Source organism: Artemia franciscana, chromosome 8 (genome assembly GCF_032884065.1).
Source record: "Artemia franciscana chromosome 8, ASM3288406v1, whole genome shotgun sequence".
NCBI lineage: Eukaryota > Metazoa > Arthropoda > Branchiopoda > Anostraca > Artemiidae > Artemia > Artemia franciscana.
This window is the reverse complement of record NC_088870.1, coordinates 40,187,872-40,209,031: the sequence shown is the minus strand read 5'-3', so window position 1 is coordinate 40,209,031 and position 21,160 is coordinate 40,187,872. Positions and strand designations below refer to the sequence as shown.

The 21,160-nt window shown below is 33.3% G+C and overlaps 1 protein-coding gene across 2 annotated transcripts in view; it reads left to right on the top strand.

Moving 5' to 3' along the window:
• The window catches only part of LOC136030423 (probable cation-transporting ATPase 13A5), a 168,023-nt gene that overhangs the window by 73,295 nt on the left and 73,568 nt on the right, over window positions 1-21,160 (top strand). For both annotated transcript variants that reach the window (XM_065709391.1, XM_065709392.1), the window contains exons 8-10: window positions 8,508-8,640; window positions 9,613-9,770; window positions 12,189-12,377. In XM_065709391.1, the coding sequence (XP_065565463.1) occupies window positions 8,508-8,640; window positions 9,613-9,770; window positions 12,189-12,377 (480 nt within the window). The remainder of the gene's footprint in view (window positions 1-8,507; window positions 8,641-9,612; window positions 9,771-12,188; window positions 12,378-21,160) is intronic.

Genomic DNA, 21,160 nt, shown 5'->3' with positions numbered 1-21,160 from the left:
ATAAAGCTGTTGAAATTGAAATGGTATAAAAATATTAATACAAAAATAGTAAGTTATAAAAACCATCCCACCATAAAAAAAATAAAAATAAAAAGCTGTTCACCATTTATACAAAAATGATATTTAAATATTTTCTTCATAGTTTTTTGCCTTTACACTTCTGACCATTATAGCGAGTGAGTTAATCTTTTTATCGTGAAAAAAAATGACCTTGAAGCACCTTTGGAGTCATGCACTCTGTGACAATTTGAAGAGGTCAAACCATTTAGCATGTCGCCCAACTTTGTAGCTTCGCTTAGTAACTATGGTAGTACCGTAGTAATGAAGAATAGAGAATGAGGATAATGATACAACTTGTATATTCGTTAAAGACATATTAAATGCTAGTTCTTTTAGGAATGTAACAAGAAAAACAGAATGTTTTTTTGTTATAATGTGACAGACAGAAATGCATAGAAAACATTTAAAACGAGAGTTATAAGTGCAGGCAATAAAGCATTAACTAACCACTGTTTCTTTTTCAAAATAGTATTTTAATAAACAGTGTTAACTTTGACGAAATCTCAAAAATATACTAATCAAAATTCAACTTTTCATAACAACGTAGCGTATCTTTCCATGTTTTAAAGTTCGATATATTTCACTTAAATTACAGAATTTACCCTTTTATACGAAAAAGTGTATTTCTCAATTTCCACTCCCGCCATATCTATTTATTACAAAGTCGATGTCTAACTCAATATTTAGGTGAATGTTTGTAATGGCTAGTCCTGTCATTCTAGAGTCATGCCAGCTTAGAGCTCTTCGTTAGTATTTCCTCTTCTATTCATCCAAAAATATTTGAATAAAGACAAAAATCGTCAGAAAAATATGAACTCTAATGAAGATGCATTTAGGTATTTGCTTCAAACTAAGTATATGAGTCGAAATACTCCTTAAAAAACAAATTATTAAGTGTTTGTAATTTTTGTATTTGATAAGTGTAGATTGGTGATTTAAATTCTCAGGGTTTCAAGCTCTGATATGAAAATCCTAAGCGGTATATATAGCAGTTTAGATAATTTTATGGACAAATATATGCAACCCTTAAATAATAATTATAGCTGACTTGTTTTTAAGTCAACTAGAATATAAATATATGATGGATAAGAATAATCCAATTAATTTAAAACATGCTTTGTCAAGTAATAAAAGATATTTAGATGATATTTTGGTCTTAAATTGTAAGGATTTCATTGATATTTCTAAAAATATATATCCATCAGAGCTTATTCTTGAGCCTAGTCATGGCGCTGGTCATGAAGATCATTTCTTAGATTTAAATATTAATATTTGTGATAATAATAAATTAAGTTTTAAAATGTATAATAAAACGGATGGTTTTGATTTTGAAGTGATTAGTTTCCCATTCCGTGAAAGTAATATACACTCAAATATCACATATTCAGCGTTTTTCTCACAGTTACTTCGTTATGCAAGGATTTGTAGTAATTATATTGATTTTAAAAATAGATGTAAAATCTTAAGCCAAAAATTGATATCAAGAGGTTTTTCTGCAAATAAATTAACTTAAAAAAAAATTAAAAAATTTAGTTTTCATTATAACGAACTTTTAAATAAATATCAAAAGAATTATCTAGAAATACTTAAAGAAATTTTCAACTAATTTCGGAGGTTCGAGAAATGTTGTCGCAGCGCCATTTATTTTGAATTTTGTTTCTAATTGAGTGGATTTTCTTAAAAATTAGCCACATGGTAAAGATGAATTCTATAATTGTTTAGTTCATTCAGGTTTTTTGCAATGTGTTAATATTTGTGATTTGGCAAAATTTATAATATTTAGTTTGCTAAAGGGAGGGATATATTAACAGGATAAGCTTGTTTTGGTTTTACTTGGTTGTTTTACATTTGCTGTTTTTTTTTCTTTCATAGGCATATATTTTGGGGGTGATACCTGACGCGGGGATGCCATGGATATTCTGTGGTAGCCACAACACTGTGCTGGGTAGAGAATTTAGAGTGGCGAAACCCTATATAGGCCAGTGTATTCTCCTGATGAGCCCTTATGTTGGGTGTTGCCTCTGAATTATTTGTCTATATTATTTTTTCTATTGTTTGGTAAATGACGACTTATATTTATTGACGACATGACTGCCTGTCCATGGATTATTCTTTATGGTTGATTGTGTGTGGCTATGCTGTTTGACCTATGTGATTGTATGGATGAGTAGGGTTAAGGCCTCATTCAAGTGCTGGTCTATATTAATCACTAATTTAGGAAAACAGTCTTCCTTTTCTCCTTCTGTCTCTTTTTTTTTGTGTTTGTGCTGTTGCATTGGTGATTTCTCTTTTCATGATAACTATATTTTGTGATTGGTTGATATTGAGAAGGTGAGAAATTCTGAAGTAATATTGTAGTTGCATTCCATTTCCTTGGTTAATTCAAGTTGTATGAATTTCCACTTTTTATTAACATTTTATTAGTAAATGTTTGAAAAAAAACCGAGGCCATTCTTCTGATTCAAAATGAGAATTCAGATAACCATCTGTACCGGCTAGATAAAAAAAACATAATTATTTACCTTCTTTTATAAGCAGTTTTTCGAAAATGTATTTTTCTTAAATGATTACTCCGACCTTGGAAGGAGTATTTCGACTCATATACTTAGTTTTAAGTATATATTTATATGAAATTTTATTAAAGTCCTGAAGAGTTTTGCCTTTATTTTAATATTTTAGGATGAACAGAGGTGGGATATGTCATATAATGCAGAGCTTTAATTAGACGAAAATAGGTAGTAAAGTAGTCTTAACTACTTGTTTTGGTGAGAAAACTTAAATTAATAATTTTTGCACTTCTCATACATTTACTTTCTATTATACAAATCCCCTAAAAACAATATTGTTGAAAAGCGCAAACCCAAAAAACCGAAACAAGCAGCCAAATAAATAATGAAATAATAATAAACAAAATAATAGACAAAATAATAATAAACAAAGAAATTATAATAATTTCTTCACCTCAGTGTCTTAGCAAGATTCGAAAACAAATTTTTGACAGTAAAAAGAAGTGAATATTTTGCTTTTCAGCCCGTTGTGGCAGCACAATACTGAAATATCATTTCGACAGCCTAAAGAAGTTAGGATTTTAAATTTCCCTCCCTGTTATTTCCCTCCCTGTTATTACGAAATGAAGATTTTCGCCTGCGAAATACGGATAGATTCCCTTGATAAACCTAAGTTTAATTAAATACTTTTTGGCAGTATGCAATATTAGTAAAATCAAGCAAAGACCGCACAAAGTGACTAAAACCTTGTTTCAAATTTGTTTTCAAAAAGAAACAGTCTTAATAATTAAAAACTTATTAAAAACCAGTTACAAAAAAAAAATCATTTTCGTCCCAACCAAAACCAGAGCAAATGTTCCCAACCACAAATCCACCACCTCACACGGGGGGCGAGCACGCCCCGCTCCTCCTCCCATGGATCCGCCACTGCTATTGAGCCACGTTGCTCCTTAGTTACAGTCTGTTACCATGAACTGTCTGATGACTGCCATATTTAAAGAGTTGGTTTAAAGAGAGAGGCTTCGAAAATGGTTAGGATGAAAGAGAAGAGTGCGTAGCTGTGTTGTCTTCAGGTGCTTTTGTGCTGCAGTGAGTTGTAGTTAGTAGTAGCAGTAGCATTTAAAAAAAAAATCATTTTGCTCTTTTGACATAAGATGTGCAATCATCTACTTTCGAAACCTTCTTAAAATACCAATCCTTAGAAAACTGTAACTCTAAAATTACCGAATTTAGGGAAGATCAAGCAACATTTTAGGCAATAATGCACATAAATATTCCTCAAATTTTGGCTCAAAAATCTTTAAATACCGGTACTGTTGGTATTTACCATTTGTGTTGTATGTTCTTAGTATTTTTTATTTATGACAGCCATAAATAGATCTTAATGGTCAGAGTTTAATCAGTTAGTATCATTCTCTAAATAACCTCGGAATGAGCTTGCGTTGAAAGGTAAGTAACATGGATTTTCTGGTTGTATTTGGGGTCGCCATGTATATACTATTGATTGGAGTTCTTTGCACGGGTCTGATTTCAAGAAAGGGTAATATTTCAATGTTTTTTATTAAACCAATTTTTAGAGCCGATGTTTTAGATGGCCTTCGAATAATTTGGTAGCCCTGTCCCTTAGAATGGATGGATCATGTGGCCCAGACTTACCCTCTGGGGCAAAGGACCCCCTTTACGCTCTTTTTTGATATCAACCAAAATAAAAAGCAATATATTAAGTATGGAATTCATAGTTTTGTGTTTTAGACTCTTAAGCTACAGTATGTGCTTCATTTTTGCGTTTGAAAATACCTGAAGAATCCTTAAATACTACTTTTAGCAGAAATCAATCAACAAGTGTGAAATGTATAAGAATCATATCGGGTTTAGGACAAACGCTTAATAACTTAATTCTGTTCCCTGAATGATCCGTAAACAAACACGAATAAACAGAGGTGTAAGTTGTATGTACATTCGAAGTGGAGGGGGCGATGGAGTGGCTTTTGTCGCATGACCCGTGCTTAAAACTCCAATTAAACAGACCAAACAGTGCTTAGAATGAAGATTCCTTTGATTCTTTAATTCAGACGCATGATCAAACATTGTGCAAAATACGCACCAACCATGTTTGGGTTTTGGACAGTCATTTGATCATTATAGATCGCTTCTAAAATGATCCCTGGACAGTTTTAATTTAAAGGAGAGGCGAAATCTTTAATGTTCTGAAAGGCTTTTTCAAAGGGAAGGGGTACTGTAGAATTATCCAGTCCCTATAATTATGGACGACAAAATGCCTGCATGATCTTGATTCTATTCAACTATAAAATTCTGACCAAGTTCTTGTATTCATACACGAGAAAACACCATGTGAAAAATATACACCGACCCTATCAAACAGTTCGTGGTAACGAACTGTAGTAAGGAGCGACCCGGCTCAATAGTAACCAAAACTCTAAAAAATTGAATTTTGATACCAATACATACATCAAAAGAATTGCATTTTAATGCTGATTTTAAATATATAAGTTTCATCCAGTTTAGTCTTACCCATCAAAAGTTACGAGCCTGAGAAAATTTGCGTTATTTTAGAAAATGGGGGGAAACGCCCCCTAGAAGTCATAGAATCTTGACGAAAATCACACCATCAGATTCAGCGTATCAGAGAACCCTACTGTAGAAGTTTCAAGCTCCTATCTACAAAAATGTGGAATTTTGTATTTTTTGCCAGAAGGCAGATCACGGATGCGTGTTTATTTGTTTTTTTTTTGTTTTTTTTTCCCCAGGGGTGATCGTATCGACCCAGTTGTCCTAGAATGTTGCAAGAGGGCTCATTCTAACGGAAATGAAAAGTTCTAGTGCCCTTTTTAAGTGACCAAAAAAATTGGAGGGCATCTAGGCCCCCTCCCACGCTAATTATTTTACCAAAGTCAACAGATCAAAATTCTGATATAGCCATTTTATTCAACGTAGTCGAAAAACCTTATAACTATGTCTTTGGGGACGACTTACTCCCCCACAGTCCCCGTGGGAGGGGCAACAAGTTACAAACTTTGACCAGTGCTTACATATAGTAATGGTTATTGGGAAGTGTACAGGCGTTTCAGGAGGATTTTTTGGTTGGGGGAGGGGTTGAGAAGAGGGGGATATGTTGGGGGAACTTTTCATCGATAGTCTGTCATGGGGGAAGAAAATCTCCATGAAGGGAGCGCAGGATTTACTAGCATTATTTAAAAAAAAATGAAAAAAAAAATATGAAAAAGTTCTTTCAGCTGGAAGTAAGGAGCAGCATTAAAACTTAAAACAAACAGAAATCATTACCCATTTGAGGGGCTCACCTCCTCCTAATACCTCGCTAAAGTATTTTTAGTAATTTCAACTATTTATTCTACGGCTTTTGTGATTCTGGGGTCATTCTTAATGAATTAGGACAAAATTTAAGCTTTAGTGTAAAGAGCGAGGATCTGACAAGGGGGGAACCCCCTCATATATGTAATAAAAATATGAGAATACAAAAGTTCTTTACGTAAGCTAATTTATAAGTTACGTAAATCTTTTACTAATAAAAATATTCGTAAAAAATTAAAAATTCTAGTTGCCTTTTTAATTAGCGAAAAAATCGGAGGGCAACTAGGCTTCCTCCACCGCTCTTTTTTTCTCAAAATTATTCGATCAAAATTATGAGAAAGCCATTTAGCCAAAAAAAAATGCAAATTTTGTTTTAATTATTCCGCTGCGGAGAGCCAAAATCAAAACATGCATTGATTCAAAACGTCCAGAAATTAAATAAAAAAAAAACAAGTTTTTTTAACTGAAAGTAAGGAGCGACATTAAAACTTAAAACGACCAGAAATTACATCGTATGTGAAAGAGGCTGCTTCCTCATCAACGCCCCGCTCTTTACGCTAAAGTTTTTTACTGTTTTAAAAAGAAGAATTGAGAGAAAGAGTCAAACTTTAGCGTAAAGAGCGAGGCGTTGATGAGGAAGCAGCCTCTTTCATATCCGAAGTAATTTCTGGTCGTTTTAAGTTTTAATGTCGCTCCTTACTTTCAGTTAAAAAAACTTGTTTTTTTTATTTAATTTGATATAAGACCTGACGATTAAAGTAACTGACCAAATCCTTTTACAATCCTAATTCCTATAAAGTATAGCATTTTGACAGTTCTAAAAACAGATAAAGCGTTTGCTTTAAAATGATCTGATGGCATAGTTTTGACATTTTTTTTTTTTTTAGGAGACTCTAGGTAATTGTGTGACTGAAATTACAGAAATTGACCCTCTTGGTAATTAGTGATGACTGCAAAACCCCAAAATACTAATTTTGATAGGAATCGAACATTATATCTGAAATACGTACATAGTCCACTTACTGGGGTTTTGTTTGTAATCTTCTTCTAATGATCTATGAACAAGGACGTGCCAAAAGAGGTGCAGCTTATATATATATATATATATATATATATATATATATATATATATATATATATATATATATATATATATATATATACCAGGGTACAAAAATCATGTGTACAGAATCTTTGAACTATCCAGCACCGAACAGTGCATAACGTGTCCCTCTTTCTACTAAATTTTATTTATGAAGAGTCTATTTTAAATGAGACAATAGGACAACTTGGGACCTTTGTCTTTTAATGTGCATGGATCATGGCGCATTATTTGGGGACATATTTCAACATTTTGACGAAAATGATCTTCTCGAAATTTCGACCTGACGACCCTTGGCAGTGTAGGACATGGACGTGAGAAAAAAGGTTGCAGGACAAAGGTCGTAAAAAAAAGAGTTTGCTACCCCCTAATTTGCGTCTACCCTTAAAAATGACACGAGAAATTTGAAGCAATCTATATAGTAACCCCCATGCCCATTTTTTGCAATCATTCACTCTGTCTGATGGGTATTGCTAACATGGGTAAAGAATACGAAAAATATTAATCTTTACTAAGTCAACACTTTTACTTGGTCTATTAAAGTTTGTCAGACCATGCTACCAGCTTTTTATTCAAATCTGTAACTTCTATAGTAAGTAGCCGCGGATCTCAGTTCAGTTACCTACTCTCCTACTGTGTAAATTAAATTCCACCACCTAGCCTTGGTAGTTACTTTCTAATTAACTATTTACAATTTTAATTGCACCAAATGACCTTCTGCAACCACCATTTCCATGCTTCATAGTACACAATACCCTCAGGAGAGCTACTAGTATGAGATGGTTCAATGCTCAAGCCTGTATAAAGCTTTCAATATTTGAAAGCATAGTAGCTAGTTCTTCAAATATTTAGTGGCTTTCATTTAGCTTTTTATTGTGAACCCAGTGAAAGGTTTTTTATCGTGGAATCTCTATCTTCAATAATTCTTAGCAAATTTCCTTTTTCAGGTGCCAATACCTAAGGAACATCATTTGTTTGATCAAAAATACCTAGATCTTGAAAAATAACTTTTTTGGGGTACTTTCACAGAAAAATATTCTCAAATAAAACCCTCTTGTCCTCATTGTCATCAGTAGTTGCATAACTTTTGATAGGATTTTGCACTGTTAAAAAATTTTAGGTGCAAAACTTCAAAATGAGTCTTATCGTGGGAATCTCTATTTTCAATAATTCTTAGAAATTATCCTATGAATATAAAATAAACCATTTGGAAAATACCATTTTTCCGGTTGCCAATACATAAGCAACATCATTTGTTTGATAAAAAATACCAAGATCTGAAAAAATTACTTTTCTGATGTATTTTCATTGAAAAATCTTTTCAAATAAAACCTTCTTTTCCTCATTGTCATCAGTAGTTGCATAGATTTTGATATCATTTTGCATGTTTGTTAGTAAATTTTAGGTGCAAAACTTCAAAAAGTGATCTTTTCGTGGGACTTCCTTTTTCAATAATTCTTAGAAATTACCTTTTAAATAGAAAAATCTTAGAAAATCTCCTTTTTCAGGTGCCAATACCGAAGGAACATCATTTGTTTGACCAAAAATACCATGGTCGGCATATACTCCTTGGAGGTACCGAATTTCTTCAAGGAAGAAATACAGATGATAGTAGTGTCAAGGCAGTTGTTATTAGAACAGGTATGCAGTTTTAGTATTATTACTACTACTATTTGCAACTCACTGCGGCCAATACAATTGTGCACACTCCTCATCATCCCAACCTCTTTAAATTGACCCTTCAGCTTCTCCCAAGAAATTAAAATTTCTCTTACATCAATTCTTCCAATGCCTTGACGCGGCTAGAGTGATCATTTTGAAACTTTCAGAGAATGCTGAGGGGTCAAGAGGGCCTTAAATTATCACTTAGGGAAAGGTCAATAGAAAAAATATGCATATACAGGCTATCAAATAAAATATCTGCAATATCTTGTGAAGGGCCTAGGGGAATGAGTTAAGATTTTCAAATAGTTTCTTTTGGGGAAGGGGGAGTGGAGTATTAGTACCAGTATATAGCAAATAAGGATTTAGACGGAAGATTTATTCTTTAACTTTCATATTCTTATCTTGTTTTTCTGACACTCCTATTCCTTAAAAAACACAAACTGATTAAACTAGATATTATTTCCATCCATACAAAAATGAACCTCGAGACTTTTAGTTGGAGTGAGGGGGAACTTCGTACATCCAGTTTTATTTTTGGCACCTCACATTTTTAAACATTGATTCCCACTGTGATTTTATTTCCTTGGTGATGTAATGACAAATAAAAATACACTGCTCGAAATACTAGTCATTTTCTGTAAATTGCTATGACACTCTGCCCTCGAGAGGTTTTAGGGGGAAAGGGGGGTGATAGGCCAGTTCTTGTTTGTGGTTATTTTCGTTCATTTTCATTTTGAATTGATTATTCACTTTAATTTCTTTTTTTTAGTTTAGTCATTAATAATAATTTCTGTCCGTTTTAGATTTGAATTCCTATTTAACCATTTCTGTTCATTTTAGTTTTCAATAATATTCATTACTTTTCTTCGAAAAAATTATTTTAAAAATAGGCTTTTTTATCAATTAATTCTGGACAGGAGGATGATTTTCTTCTGTTTTCTTTTATAGGTTTTCAGTCTGTCAAAGGAGAATTGATACGGTCTATACTCTTTCCGAAGCCTGTCAATATACATTTTTACACGGACTTTCTACGATGCGTAGGAATCTTTCTTATTTTAGGGATCGGAGGCTTCGTTTATAGCACCTATGTTTGGATAAAAAACGGGGTGAGAAAATTTCTTTCTTTTTCATTTTATTGTTTGATGGTGTAAGGTACATTATATCTGAAAAATAAATTTGGTTAAGAACAGAACGAATGTTTAAGAAGATTAGGCCTGTATAGAAAGCAAAATTGGTTTTGGACGCAACATTTGTGTTTTGTTATTTTGATAAGTACTTTATAACTGAATATTGTGAATTGAATATCTTATAATTTGTTTTTTATTATGCAATTTAGTTCAGCTTCACTTAGATTAATAAGACGGGCCAGGAACTATAGTCCAATATATGTGCTGCGTTTTTGTTATAAATATTATCAAAATCCTGTTTGTTCAATTTGATTTTATATTTTTTATCAGCACTTGCCAAATCATTCTTAAGAATAGCCTTAATTACAGGGACCAAATTATGATAAATTACTTTCAGAGTTCATTCTCGAGTGGCAGGCACGTAAGTAGATGGTCACCCAAGAAGACATATGCCTTTCAATAAGATCGCTCCATTTTTACAATTTTTATTCTAAAATATTCTAAAATTATAACAATTACGCTTTTTTGTAATATTTTGAAACATCCCTTCCCCGTAAAAAAAAAAAAAAAAAAAAAAAAAAAAAAAAAAAAAAAAAAAAAAAAAAAAATCCCTGCTTTCTAACTAATAAGTTATCAATCTTGGAAAGCGATGACTCCTTCAACAAAACATCGAAACCCAGAAAATTGAAACACAATATTTTCGCTTGTGTCCTGAAAAATTATGTGACATGCAAGTCACGCTATTTTTGTGTAACAATTCTTATCCCTCTAACTAACAGTAATGTCACAAACCCATATAATATCATAGCCCAGTAATGTCATAAACCCATATAAGGTCAATAAATACAACTTGACTTTGACAGGTCAAAAGGTTTCATTTTACATAACACAGTTCATCAAACAGTTTGTGGTAATGAACTGTAGTTAGGAGAGATCCGGCTCAATAGTAGCCATGACTCTAAAAAATGGAATTTTAATAGTAACATCAAAAGAATCACATTTTATGCTGATATTAAATATATAAGTTTCATCAAGTACGTATTGCGTATCCCATTACGTGGGAGGATCTTTCCATGGAAGAATTTATCATAAGGGAAGAGGATTTCCATGAAGGAAGCGCAGGATTTCTGGTATTATTAAAATAAACAATGAGAAAATAAATAATTGTTCAACTGGAAGTAATGAGGAGCGTTAAAACTTAAAAAGTTCACAAAATATTACGTATATAAAGGGGCTCGTCTCCTCCACAATACCTCGCTCTTTACGTTAAGGTATTTTTAGTAATTTCAACTATTTATTCTACGGCCTTTGTAATTCAAGGGTTATTCTTAAAGATTTGGGACAAAATTCAAACTTTAGTGTAAATAGCGAGGTATTGAAGAGGGGGTGAACCCCCCTCATATACGTAATAAAAAAATACACACATATAGAAGTTCGCTACGTAAGTTAATTTCTAAGTTATGTATGTTTATTACTAGCAAAAACGTTCGTAAAAAAAATAAAAAAATTGTTTAGCATTTTTAAGTAACCAAAAAACGGAGGGCAACAAGGCTTCCTCTCCCAACCATTTTATAAGAAAGCCATTTATCAAAAAAATAATATGCGAATTTCGCTTTAATTATTCATGTGGAGTGAGCCAAAATCAAAACATAAATTATTTCAAAAATGTTCAGAAATTAAATAAAAAGAACAGGTTTTTTTAACTGAAAGTAAGGAGCGACATTAAAAGTTAAAACGAACAGAAATTATTCCGTATATGAAAGGGGTTTTCCCCTCTTCAACGCCTCGCTCTTTACTGTTCTTTATTGTTTTAAAAAGTAGAGTTGTGACAAAGAGTCAAACTTTAATGTAAACAGCGGGGTGTTGAGGAGGGGAAAACCCCTTTCATATACGGAATAATTTCTGTTCGTTTTAACTTTTAAAGTCGCTCCTTACTTGCAGTTCAAAAACTTGTTTTTTTTTTTTTTTATTTAATAGCATACAGGAACAACAGAACCCTTGGAGGACAAACACTAACGAGGTAAAGTTTTAGTACGTAAAATAAATAGAGACAAAAAGCATCTATTTCAGACCTTGATGTATTTATGTATATCATACACAGGCCTACATGTATGCCCCCTACATATCATACAAAGATACGTGTAATATGCAAAATTGTGCTACGTCATAAACATATTATTTACTTAATTTTTTTCAAATTTTGGAAACCCATGAGGAAAATTGTTGCTATCTTATTCACCTTTCCCTAAAAAAAGAAATAAAATTGAACAGCTGGTGCCCTTATCTGTAACTAATATTTGTATGTTTGTTCCAATTGGACAGTGTTTATTTTTAGAATTCAAACCCGGAATTTCGACTAAAATATCAAAGGTGATTGTTTATTTTACTTTTTTGCAGGGTTCAGTTGCTGATATAGTCTTAAATAGTTTAGACAGCATAACGTTTGTGATACCGCCCATTCTTCCAGCTGCTTTAACAGCATCCATGGCTTTCGCCCAGAAGAGGCTGAAGAAAAATGACATTTATTGCTTAAATTCAAAGTTTATATCCATGTGTGGAGGAGTTAATGTAGTTTGTTTTGACAAGGTAACTTTCAACTGATTCAATATGCTTCTTTTTCAATGTTTGCCTTTTCTCCTCCTTTTCACTACATGATTTCAGGGCCTCGGAAATAAGTCCCTGTGGCACGAGACTGAAAGTTCTTAGAAAATTTAAAAATCTACCTATACTTTCCGCAACTGAATTAAGTCTAGGATTCAACAGATTCAAGGAGGGTGGTTGGGGCTGACTACCCTTTCGCTGGCTCTCCAACAATCATTGACTGATTCTTTTATTTTTTATTTATTTATTTTTGTTAATAAATTTTGCTTAAAAAGCGAAAGTATACACAACCAAAGAATAGCAGAGATGCCAGTACGCATATCCAAATGATGTTGATGCCGAAATTACTGTTTGATCAGTCGAAATCATCAATTTACGGAATATGACAGGTACGATTCCCTTCGTCAAAAATTAAGCACTAGTCGGCTTAACCAGTCCTGGTACTCCTTCGATATTCGTGTTAAATAAAAAAAAGTTTTTTTTCATCTGGAAACAAGAAGCAACATTAACATTAAAACAGACAGAAATTATTGCGTATATAAGAAGGTTGCCCCCTCCTTAATACCTCGCTTTCTTACTTAAATTTTACCTTTGTCGCAATTATTTAAGAAATACTCCTAGAAACACAAGATTCGTTTAAGTAGAACAATAAACTTTTTTTTTTTTCTAAAAAAAAATCAGTGTAAAGATCGAGGTATTGAGAAGAAGGTCATAACCCTCATACTCGTATCGTAATAGTTTCTGTTCGTTTTAAGTTTTAGTGTTACTCCTTACTTTCAGTTGAAAAACCTGTTATTCATTAAATTTCTGATCGTTTTTAAATAATGCCGGGAAATCCGGCTTCCCTCCACGGAAAATTTCCTTCCTCCATGAAAAATTCCTCCTTGCCAAGATCTTCCCATGTAACCCCTCCCGCCAGAAACCCCCCTCTCAAAAAATAGCTGTATACTTTGCAAAAAACAATACTATATCCAAACAATGCGCAAAGTTCATAGCTTGCAGCCCTTCCCCTGGGGGCTTTGGGAGGTTGAGTCATCCTCAAAGTCATAGTTGTTGGATCTGTAAAATAGCTATCTTAACATTTTGGTCGGATGATTCTGAGGAAAAATGGACACGGGGAGGGGCTAGCCCTCCAATATTTTTTTAACTATAAAAGTACACTATAGCTTTTTATTTTGATCAAATAAGCCCTCTCCCGATCTTCTAGGATTAATGGTTCGACACGATCACTCCTGGAAGAAAAAAAGAACATGCACCCGTGATCTTTTTTCTTGCAAATAAAATGCAAAATTCCACATTTTTCCAATTGTTCCACATTTGATTTTGATTATATCAAGGATATGAATTTTTTAGGGCTTTTTTTGTCAGTGTTGTCACATTGAACCGTGAAAACAAAAACAAAACTAGTTAGTTACATTAAAAATTTCTTATTACTACACTGCTACACTACTATTACTACACTACTGTAAGTTACTACACCTTCAAGGGATTGTAAAAAGGAAAATTTTGGTGCCATACGCTTTTAGTGTTTTAGCCAAATTTTTACCCACGTTTCAGTTTTGCCTGAATTTTAAGGGCTTTTCGAATGTCTTGCAACAAAATAAACCTACAATATTTAAAGGAAGAAGACAAATGCACAAAAACTCCCCTTTTGGGATCACTCGAATTTCACTGAAAAGTCCATTTTTCTTCTAAACACCTAATGGCAATCTTTAGTTTTATTTTATTTTAATAACTGTTCAATTATAGTCTAATTCAATTTAATAAAACATTTAATTAAGTACTTAATATAACTGACTGTATATAAACTAATTTATTTAATTACATGTTGTATTTGAAGTAATTCCTTTTAATCAATATATGTTTTTATATATTTCAAATGGACTAAATTTACTTTTTTTTTTCCTGACTTAACCTTCTTCCAAAGAGCTTAGAACCACCACCACTGACTTTGGATACTGAAATACAAATCAATCACAAAGATAAATTATTAAGACAAGTCATTTTCAGGTGAAGGGCTGCGTAAACTGAAAAGGGGCCTATGTGACATTGTATGCGAAACTAATGACCTGGGACACCTCCGCTTTCTTTTTCATATAATGGTAGACTTAAAAATAAATTTGACGGAAAAATAGTCCACTTAAGTAAGAAAAAAAATATGTTGTCCATGGTTTCCATAATGTGTGTTGAACTATCATTTCTACTCGCTTTAAGTTTTAATCTCGCTCTTTATTTTTCTTTGAAGAACTTTTTTTTACTTATTTGACAAAGGAGCATCAGAGGTGGCGAAGGCATACAAAAATTTGCAAAAGAACTCCAAAAACCGCATATGTAAGAAAAGTATTTAAGGTCAAAAAAAGGTTTTTACTTCTTTCATGTAATAAGAAAACTAAACTGAAATAGAAATTGAAACTCTAGTTCATTCTTTCTAGTTCTATTCATTTCTTATACTGTTATTTCCTATTTTATAACTGTGTGTTGTCTGTTCCTCGGTGTTTTCTAATTTTACACATAATTCTTTTCTGCTGACGAAAACAAAGAAATGAATATAAAGACGACAATCGGGTCTATGGCCAGTCAATGAAAACGAAGAGAAACAACAAAAATCAAAAGAATATTTCGCCTGCATATAACAAGGTGTCTTCAGCATAAACAACAGGAAAAAAAAGAAACTCTAAACTAAAACTAAAAAATATAACAAAACAACATATGTAAAACTAAAATAGACTAAGCATAAAATATGTAATATACAATGATTCACATTTACAATTTTCATATTATATATTTTATGTTTAGTCTATTTTAATTATATATATATATTTTTTTAGTTGTATTTTTTATTTTTAGTTTCTTTTTCTAATTTTTATGCTGAAAACGCCTTGTTATATCCGGATTTTTGTTGTTTCTCTTCGCTGGCATTTACTAGCCATAGGCCCGTTTGTTGTTTTTGTATTCATTTCTTTGTTTTTGTCTGCTATTTGTGTGCGAATTAAGCCCATATGTGCTTGAAATAACCATTATTTTGAACTAAATCTTATCAAAGCCGTATTTTGTTTCTTTCATTTGTTCTTTTTACTCCCGTTATTTCAAAAAATTTTTATTCCCAGTAACGGGAAATTACTGGGAAGAAAGTTTCCCAGTTAAAATTCCCAGTAAAATTCCAGTTCATTCCCAGTAAAAAGAAGAAATCTTCTATTTCGTCTTTATTAATGAGAAAACCAAAATGAAAAGAGAAAGTTTTTGCATTTATTGACTAGTCCCTGGCTGAAATTTAGACAGGGATCAATAGAATTTTGTCATTTGTTAACCGATGCAGTAAATCCTATAATTCTGACTTGAATATAACGGTTAGTATGTTCAGACATCAATGCTGTAACAACATCATGTATTGTGGGGTGAGAAAAATTGTTGCCCTCCAGGACAATCTTGTCGAAAGTCCTTTTTTGTTAATCCAGTTTTGAAATTTCAAGTTTTATACCTTATTGTTTATTTCTCTTTACAATCCTATTCATATTTATATTATTCCTTCCGTATCCATACAAAGAAATAAAGAAAGAAAATGTCTTCTTGCAGTTATAGGCAATCTTTGACAGTAATTGTTGGCACATTGTATGTTATTAGTAAGTGTGGCCCCGTCCTATGGTAATTTTTAAATAAAATTGTAGGGCCCAGACCAGTGACCTGATTAAAAGTAAAGGATTAGATGCTGGTATGTTGCCAGTCGTTAAAGGTTAACGTTGATATCCCATTCCCGATTGCCAGTCGTACAAAATTGAGGTGTCAATAGAGCTGTTGCAGCAGATCATAACATAGTACTACTACTACTACTGCTAGTAACAACTCAGTACACCACCAAGACCTGAGGCCGACACAGCTGCGCACACTTCTCCATCCCAATCTATCCAAAACCTCCCTCTTTGCACCATCCCAATAAGTTCCAGTTTCCACTAAATCTGTCCTCACGACTTCCTCACGCCAGGTTCAGAAAGTATCAAGTTTTTGTTTGACACTAAATGGTTGGTTTACGAGGATGATATTTGGTAATCTGTCATCCTTCCTGCGAAGAACGTGTCCAAGCCATCTCGACCTTTCTCTTATCAAAGTGGGATTGAACCACATTTTTTGTACACTGTACCGTCTGAAATACGGTCAGTCAGACGAGAACCCAATACAATCCTTAGACAATTTATCTATAAAACATATAACAGATCCTCCTTCGTCTTTCAGAGCACCCCCTCTTCTGAACCATGCTTGACCACAGTTATTCTTGGATCGCAGATTTATCTGCCTTTTCTTTCAAACTTTTCCCAACTGGAAAAAACCTCCTAGCCTTAGCTATTCTGCTTTTAAACATCTTCGCTTCATCCTCTGTATTTACTAATAATAATGCTTACACTTGATCAATCTTCACTTGATAATACTGTCCACTTGATCAATCTTCTTGTTACCCAACGTTACCTCTTCTCTTTCACTTATTACCTTATCACCTTCTTATCAACCACTTATTATTTATCACTTTCAATTATACCACCTTCACTTCACTTATCACCTTCCCATTCTTATCAACTTAATTGTCTTAATATAGATTTTCAAATCTATCCTTGCACCCTGAACTTTCAAACCCTCCCAAAACGAATTCATTTCGCTAATATTTTCATCTAGGATGCTCAAATCATCAGCATAGTCTAAGTCAGGGAGAGTTTTACTTCCATGCTGGACATGCTCTCCCTTGCTCACCTATACTCTTTGCTGTGCTCACTGAGAAAAAGTCCATTAAAATAATCTATACACGGGAATAAAACGCAAACCTTGTTAACTCTTAATCCAATACGTAGCTTAACTCTTACTCCAATACGTAGCTCCTAAGCTTATTACCTACCTTTACCGTAGTAATATTATGTTTCTGCATAGCACTAGTCACTTTAATGTACTTATCTCTTACACCATGCAAGGATAAACCCTTAACTAAAGCTCTTCTATTTTTTAACTCGAACACTTGCTCATAATTTAAGAGTCTAAGGACTGAAGGGTCTGATGACTCAGGCAATTCTCAATTATTAGTCTAAAAATGAGAATTTGGTCAACGCTTCCTCTCCCCTTGGTTAAACCACCCTGCCACTCTCTTAAAACATTATCTACAGGATTTCTAAGTTCTAAAAATTATCATCATACTAATTGATTTTCTTTCGACCAAATCCAAGCTAATATGTGCATAATTGCTGAAGTCACTCTTATCATCTTTCTTATAGAAGGGGTTGATTTAAGTTTCCCCAGAATCACTAGGAACTTCGTGTTTTTCAAAAACCATATTCTAATCTTCAGTAATTTATCTTTAACTGCACAACACCACATTTCAAAACCTTATTTATCATACTGTCAACACCAGGAGCCTTATTATTTTCTGACCGTTCTAGTGCTGTCACTAATTCATACTCACAAAATAAATCTTCTTCTATTTTCAAAGTGTCAAAACTTTTTCATCCTTTTCCATATCTTTTCCTGCAACTTCTTCACGGTTTAACACATTTCCAAAATACTTTGCCCATCTTTTTTTAACTCTCTCCATGTTACTAATCGTAGCCCACGTTCCAGGGGCGGATCCAGGATTCTTTTTAGTGGGGGGATGGGTGTATAATAGGTTGCTTCGATAATCTTACGTACAAACAAATACAAGCAATTTAAAGGGAACCTCGACAATTATGCGTCGTAGGTAGGTAGTATGGTCATAAATTTAATATTAAATAAAAAAAAAACAAGTTTTTTAAATGAAAGTAAGGAGCGACATTAAAACTTAAAACGAACAGAAATTACTCCGTATATGAAAGAGGCTTTTCCTTCTCAACGCCCCACTCTTTACGCTAAAGTTTGACTCTTTCTCTTAGCTCTACATTTTAAAACAGTAAAAAACTTTAGCGTAAAGAGCGGGGCGTTGAGAAGGAAAAGCCCCTTTCATATACGGAGTAATTTCTGTTCTTTTTAAGTTTTAATATCGTTCCTTACTTTCATTTAAAAAACTTGTTTTTTTTTATTTAATTTCTGAACGTTTTTGAATCAATGCATGTTTTAATTTTGGCTCTCCGCAGAGGAATAATTAAAACAAAATTTGTATATTTTTTTTTTTTGGCTAAATGGCTTTCTCATAATTTTGATCGAATGATTTTGAGAAAAAAAGAGCGGGGGAGGAAGCCTAGTTGTCCTCCGATTTTTGGTTAATTAAGAAGGCAACTAGAACTTTTAATTTTTTACGAATCTTTTTATAAGTAAAAGATATCCGTAACTTATAAATTAGCTTCCGTAAAGAACTTTTGTATTCTCATGTTTTTATTACATATATGAGGGGGTTCGCCCCCTCGTCAGTACCTCGCTCTTTACACTAAAGCTTAAATTTTGTCCCAACTCATTAAGAATGATCCCTGAATCACAAAAGCCGCAGAATAAATAGTTGAAATTACTAAAAATACTTTAGCGTAAAGAGCGAGGTATTAGGAGGAGGTGAGCCCCTCATATGGGTAATAATTTCTGTTCGTTTTAAGTTTTAATGCTGCTGCTTGCTTCCAGCTGAAAAAACTTTTTCATACTTATTTTTTCATTGTTTTTTTTTTTAAGTAATGCTAGTAAATCCTGCGCTCTCTTCATGGAAATTTTCTTCCCTCATGACAAATTCCTCGATTGAAAGTTCCCCCAGCATATCCCCCTCTTCTCAACCCCTGCCTCCAACCAAAACATCCTCCTGAAAACGCCTGTACACTTCCCAATAACCATTACTATATGTAAGCACTGGTCAAAGTTTTGAACTTGTAGCCCCTCCCACGGGGACTGTGGGGGAGTAAGTCGTCCCCAAAGACATAGTTATAAGGTTTTTTGACTACGCTGAATAAAATGGCTATCTCAGAATTTTGATCCGTTGTTTTTGGAAAATAATTAGCGTGGGAGGGGGCCTAGGTGCCCTCCGATTTTTTGGTCAATTAAAAAGTGCGTTAGAACTTTTTATTTCCGTTAGAATGAGCCCTCTCGCACATTCTAGGACAAATGGGTCGATACGATCACCCCTGGGAAAAAAAACAAATAAACACGCATCCGTGATCTGCCTTCTGGCAAAAAATTTAAAATTCCACATTTTTGTAGATAGGAGCTTGAAACTTCTACAGTAGCGTTCTCTGATACGCTGAATCTGATGGTGTGATTTTCGTTAAGATTCTATGACTTTTAGGAGGTGTTTCCCCCTATTTTCTAAAATAACGCAAATTTTCTCAGGCTCGTAACTTTTGATGGGTAAGACTAAACTTGATGAAACTTATATATTTAAAATCAGCATTAAAATGCAATTCTTTTGATGTAGCTATTGGTACAAAAATTCCATTTTTTAGAGTTTTGGTTACTATTGGGCTGGGTCGCTTCTTACTACAGTTCGTTACCACGAACTGTTTGATAAAATCTGGTCTGGGTTAAAATTATAATAAATCTGTTGAAAATAAAAATAGGAACGAGGCTGGTTTCTATTTTTAACTTGGACAAGTCCAGATCAATTATTCCATCTCAATTTTCAACATACCAGTCCATATTTTGATACTTTCTTCCCTTTTCTTTCATTCCTCATATTTTCATATGATCCATTGCTCAAATAGTTCTTGTAGAAGCCCCTCCGTCTCTCAACTAGACTTAAATGTTTTCCCCAATATTCCTAGCTGCCCTTCTAACTTCCCTCCCTAGAATATCTTCTGCAACTTCATAAAATATTTTCCTAAAATTATCCTTCCATCTTCTACATTCTCAGATTGTAGACTCCCCAGCTTAGTGTTTAACTTTTCCTGAAAATAATCTCTCGAAGTTTCAGCCTGGTACCAACGTCATAACTCCCCGGAAGGTCATCATAAGTCTTCCTGAATTTTTGCTTTAAATTAACTCTTTATATTAGTAGATGACGATCTTTACTTTTAACATAAATAACAGCATGCTAACGTACCATATTATCCTCTATTGATCCTGCCAGTGTTCAGTCAATAATAACGTAATCAATAAGGCTAGATGTCCTACCATCATGCGAACAGTATAATCACTTTGGGCCATTTTATTCCCAGATACTGTATTGGTTATAGCTTAATAATTATAACTACAATGTTGGAGCAGTTTCTGTTTTCTATAACTGTTGGTAATTTTTCCCCTACACCAAATTTATCTTGCCTAGCATACCATTTATCCCTGTTTCTACCAGCATAGGCAACAAAATCCCTTAATAAAAGTGCTTTCAACCTGGAATCCTGTCTATTTATTTATGCAGCTGTAAGTAAAACTCAGCTGAGTCTTACCATGATCATAGTATTCTTCTTCCCATCATAGTACTTTTGCTGTCCCCCATGTTTTGTACTTAGCTCCATTCACAGTTATTCTCAATGAAAGTGATAAGAAACAGATTATAAAGCTATTTTTTCGTTATGCGAAGTTTCTTCTGAGTGTTCCGATATGGTCCCGTAATACCGCACTAAAACAATTTCTCGACCCGATTGTACAGCTGGATAATTATATGTAAATTTGCCGTCAAAAGAGGTTTGCCACCCTTGGATTGGCTTATTTTTTTGAAAAGTCTAGTTTATTCGTATTTTTATTTTGTATAGATTTGTCCTATTTTTGAATGTGTCTTTCTTTTCCTTTTTTCTTCTATTTGATACTTTATCACCATGCCTTTGAGCTATTGATGGGTCATAAAATACATATATTTATTCATACACTATGATCACGAACAGTGAAGTTCCTTTTTTCCATGTTGTAGA